Source organism: Ailuropoda melanoleuca, chromosome 2 (genome assembly GCF_002007445.2).
Source record: "Ailuropoda melanoleuca isolate Jingjing chromosome 2, ASM200744v2, whole genome shotgun sequence".
NCBI classification, from domain to species: Eukaryota; Metazoa; Chordata; class Mammalia; order Carnivora; family Ursidae; genus Ailuropoda; species Ailuropoda melanoleuca.
Window position 1 is genome coordinate 39,205,017 of NC_048219.1, and position 3,791 is coordinate 39,208,807.

General features: G+C 35.4%; 1 protein-coding gene across 1 annotated transcript in view; it reads left to right on the forward strand.

Annotated features, from left to right (window-relative positions):
* Window positions 1-3,791, forward strand: part of LEPR (leptin receptor) — a 96,981-nt gene that overhangs the window by 65,560 nt on the left and 27,630 nt on the right. The window contains exons 16-17 of the mRNA XM_034641391.1: window positions 592-809; window positions 1,884-1,959. Coding sequence (XP_034497282.1) covers window positions 592-809; window positions 1,884-1,959 — 294 coding nt within the window. The remainder of the gene's footprint in view (window positions 1-591; window positions 810-1,883; window positions 1,960-3,791) is intronic.

A 3,791-nucleotide genomic window follows, 5' to 3' on the forward strand; every position in this document is an offset into this window, starting at 1 on the left:
TCCTCTCCCACTCCCCCTGCTTGTGTTCCCTCTCTCGCTGGCTGTCTCTCTCTGTCAAATAAATAAATAAAATCTTTAAAAAAAAATAAAAATAAAAATAAAAAAAATAAAAAGACTAATAATAATAAAAAATAAGTGCCATGAGTCAAAATCAATGTAAGATGAAAGGATAGAGTTAAAATGCGGTGCTTTAGTTAGGATGGCCAGAATTGGTCTTTTTCTCTGTGCAGGTGACATTTAAGTAGAGCCATGCAAGTACAAACAAGAAGAGCATTTTAGACAGAGGGATAGCAAGTGCAAAGGTTCTGAAGAGTGAGCATGCTCAAGAAAAGCAAGGTCAATGTGTGGGGTGAACAAGGTAGAGATTGGAGGTGCTGAAGTTTGGCTTCTCTAGAAGCAGATACTCAGACAGAGAGTCATCAGAACAACTTTCAGGGGCTCTTTGATTCATATAACCTGAAATGATCACATGGAATTGGCAAAAAATAATTTTGAAAAAATGTTTTGCTAACTTACAGTAAGCATAATTCTGTACAAAATAGTATTTCATTAATGTATCATAAATACTTTTTTATTTTTATATCTTTAAAGGTAATACAGATTGATGATGGATTCAGAAAAAAAGCTGCTGTAATTTTTGGTACAGAAAGATGTTATTATTTCCTCAAGCTTCTGAATCATGTGAATTGTATCTCTTTTTCAGATGATATTGAAAAACACCAGCATGATGCAGGTCTATATGTAATTGTGCCAATAATTATTTCCTCTTCAATCTTACTGCTTGGAACGTTGCTAATATCGCACCAAAGGTATCGTACCTGGCGTGACGAGTCCTTATGGCCAAAGCTCTTGAGCAGATTTAATCTTTGATTTAAAACCCAAATCAGAAACATTAAAGTCTCCTAAATGTGTTTATGTGTATCCAGTATACAATTAAGATGGCCTAAAAAGAAAAGGCCTGTTTTCAGGAAACCAGGTTCTGTTTTGCTAATACAACACAAACATCATGGACGAAATTCATGTTTCAAATGTAAATACATTCAGGAAATAACAAGCTTCTGACAGGAAATCCTAGGCAGTATGTTCTCAGAGATGGCAAAAACAGCTTTTAGAGCTGTACAATTTGGGTTGAGGACTTTTTAGTGGTGAAGATTTACCTGGAGTGGCCAGTTCATTTATGATTAGTTAACACTCCAGTGTTTAAAAATCAGCACTGTGTGGCCCTGGTCTGTCTGGTTTGGCAAATGGCCTTGAATTTCCGGTGGTTCTACGGTACCATATCGCCGTGTGCTGAGAGGCCCAGATCTATGAACTTATTTCACACTTGTCAAATCTCTACAGAAGTTTTTGTCTTATAGCAAAAAAGAGGGACTGGAGAGTTTCAAATCTGAATATATCTTTCAGTCAAGTGAGCCAATGGGGCCATACCAAGTGGAATTAAAATGCAGTTGATGGCCACTTTTTTTCCATTTTGAGAGGGGGAGAGGGGCAGAGGGAGAGAATCTTAAGTAGATTCCATGCCCTCAGTTTCACGACCCTGAGATCCTGACCTGAGCTGAAATCAGGAGTTGGATGCTTAACTAACTGAGCCACCCAGGCGCCCCAATGGCCACTTTAATATATTGTTTCTCCGAGAAAAATCCACTCCAAGTGTTGAGCACAGTGCCTGGCACGCAGCTTTCAGTAAGTGTTGCTTATTTCCTTATGACAGTGATTATTAACTTAGTCTAGATAGAACGTTGGTGGACATCTTCATGGGATAGCATGTGAAAATGAACCAGATTCTACCGGGAAATAACTGATCTGGTAGATTAATTTCTAGTTAGTACATTCATGAACTGTGAACATTTTCAAGATGAACGTTTTTTGTTTCTCCTTTGTAGAATGAAAAAGCTGTTTTGGGAAGATGTTCCAAACCCCAAGAACTGTTCCTGGGCACAAGGACTTAATTTTCAGAAGGTCCCTTTTTCAATTTTTTTAACCCAAAATATGTAAAATTGCACTTTAGATGCTGTATGCCTTATATAGCGTCATACATTTTTAAGGGTTAAAATATTTTAAGGATAAGGTTTAAATCTTATTTTATTCAATTCATTTAAATATGAGTTCTGTTTAATCTGTTACATATTTTCAAGAATAGCAGGATGCAGGGATTTGAAATCAGGATGAAACAAAATTCCATAGGTAGTTCATCATATGAAAATTAAATATATATATTTATATTAAAATTAAGTATATATGTATATATTTATATTAAAATTAAATATATATGGATGTATTTATATATATATCTTCTGTGTCACAGTATATAATAAAATACATATTAGAATATTAAGGGTTAAACTGATGGAGAACAGGTATTTGGATATACATTTTTGGCATTAATTGATTATCTTGAGGTAAAGGCTAGAATCAATATTTTTAATCCCTGTAGTTATTTCCATGATTATTTAAATCAATTGAAAACTATATAAATAATCCTGTCCTCAAACACTGCAATCTGAAAAAATGCAGTTGTCCTAACAGAGCTTACATCTAAGCACATAGTTTTTTTCAAGCTAAAGTACTTGGTAAATTAGTCAGCTATCATAAAATAATTTGTACATACATCTTATAATAGAATTTCTCAGAAAACTCTAGAGTTTAAGTAATGTTTTATTAATTCTTATAATTTCCCCTGAAGCAAGGCTGGGTTTCCACCCATAAAATGGAGAAAATAGAATTCGGTTTTCATGTCAGAATATCTGCACGATGTTTTAAACAGTAATCATATGGAGGTTATTCAGTGGTCTCAACGATTGCATCTTGATCATTCGTCAGGGTTAAAAGTCTTCAGTGGTTTCCTTTTGGCTACGAGATAAAGTACAGTCCCTTTAAGCAAGTGCTCAGTGACTTCTCTCTACAATCTGTTACCAACCTACACACCCTATTTCCTCCGTCCCTGGGCCTTGGTCATGCCTTCGCTGTTGCCTTTATCTCTATAGACCCCACCACGTCGGTGAAGACCCCATTCTAGGCCCTTTTCCTCAAACCTTCCTTTAACACAAGTTTTTCAGAAGAATTTCTCCCCCTCTAAGTTCCCAGAGCGTTTTACTATTTAATTTATTGTGAAGAGTGCTCTGAGCTCCCCGGGGTACGTTTTACCCCTCACAAATATTTGTTGAACTCCCGCTACATGGGAAGTATGAAAGTAGGGTTTCATTAAAGCAATGCTGGTAATTCATAATCATGTCCATTCACATATGTGCAGATCACTGAGACACAAACTCTTATACGCATTCAGATTTTTTCTTCAATCCTCAGTATCTCAGCTTCCTTTCCTGTGAAATGATGGTAAGTTAATGGAACTTGCCTTGTAAGGTTTGTTTTGGGGATTGAAGAAGATGGGACTTGTAGTGTAAAGTCTCAATAACTATTAATTATCATCATATTTAGGTGTTTTGAATTATTAGTCTTTCAATGACACTGTGAGATAAGTATCATTTCCATTTTATAGAAGAAAACACTGCGGCTTATAGTGGTTAGGTATCTTGTTTTTGAACCAAGCTTGGCTTGCCAATTTGTCTGACTGTGGAGCCTGCTCCATTGGTCACTCTTCTCCATAGCAGTGGCTTTCAATTTTTTTTTTATTTGACCACGACCCACAGTAAGAAATACATTTTACCTTGTCGCCTAGTACATGCATAGATATAGATATGCATAACTGAAAGGATTTCATTATATGCAGTGCTATTTTCAAAATTCTATTTTCTTTTTTTTTTTTTTAAAGATTTTATTTATTTATTCGACAG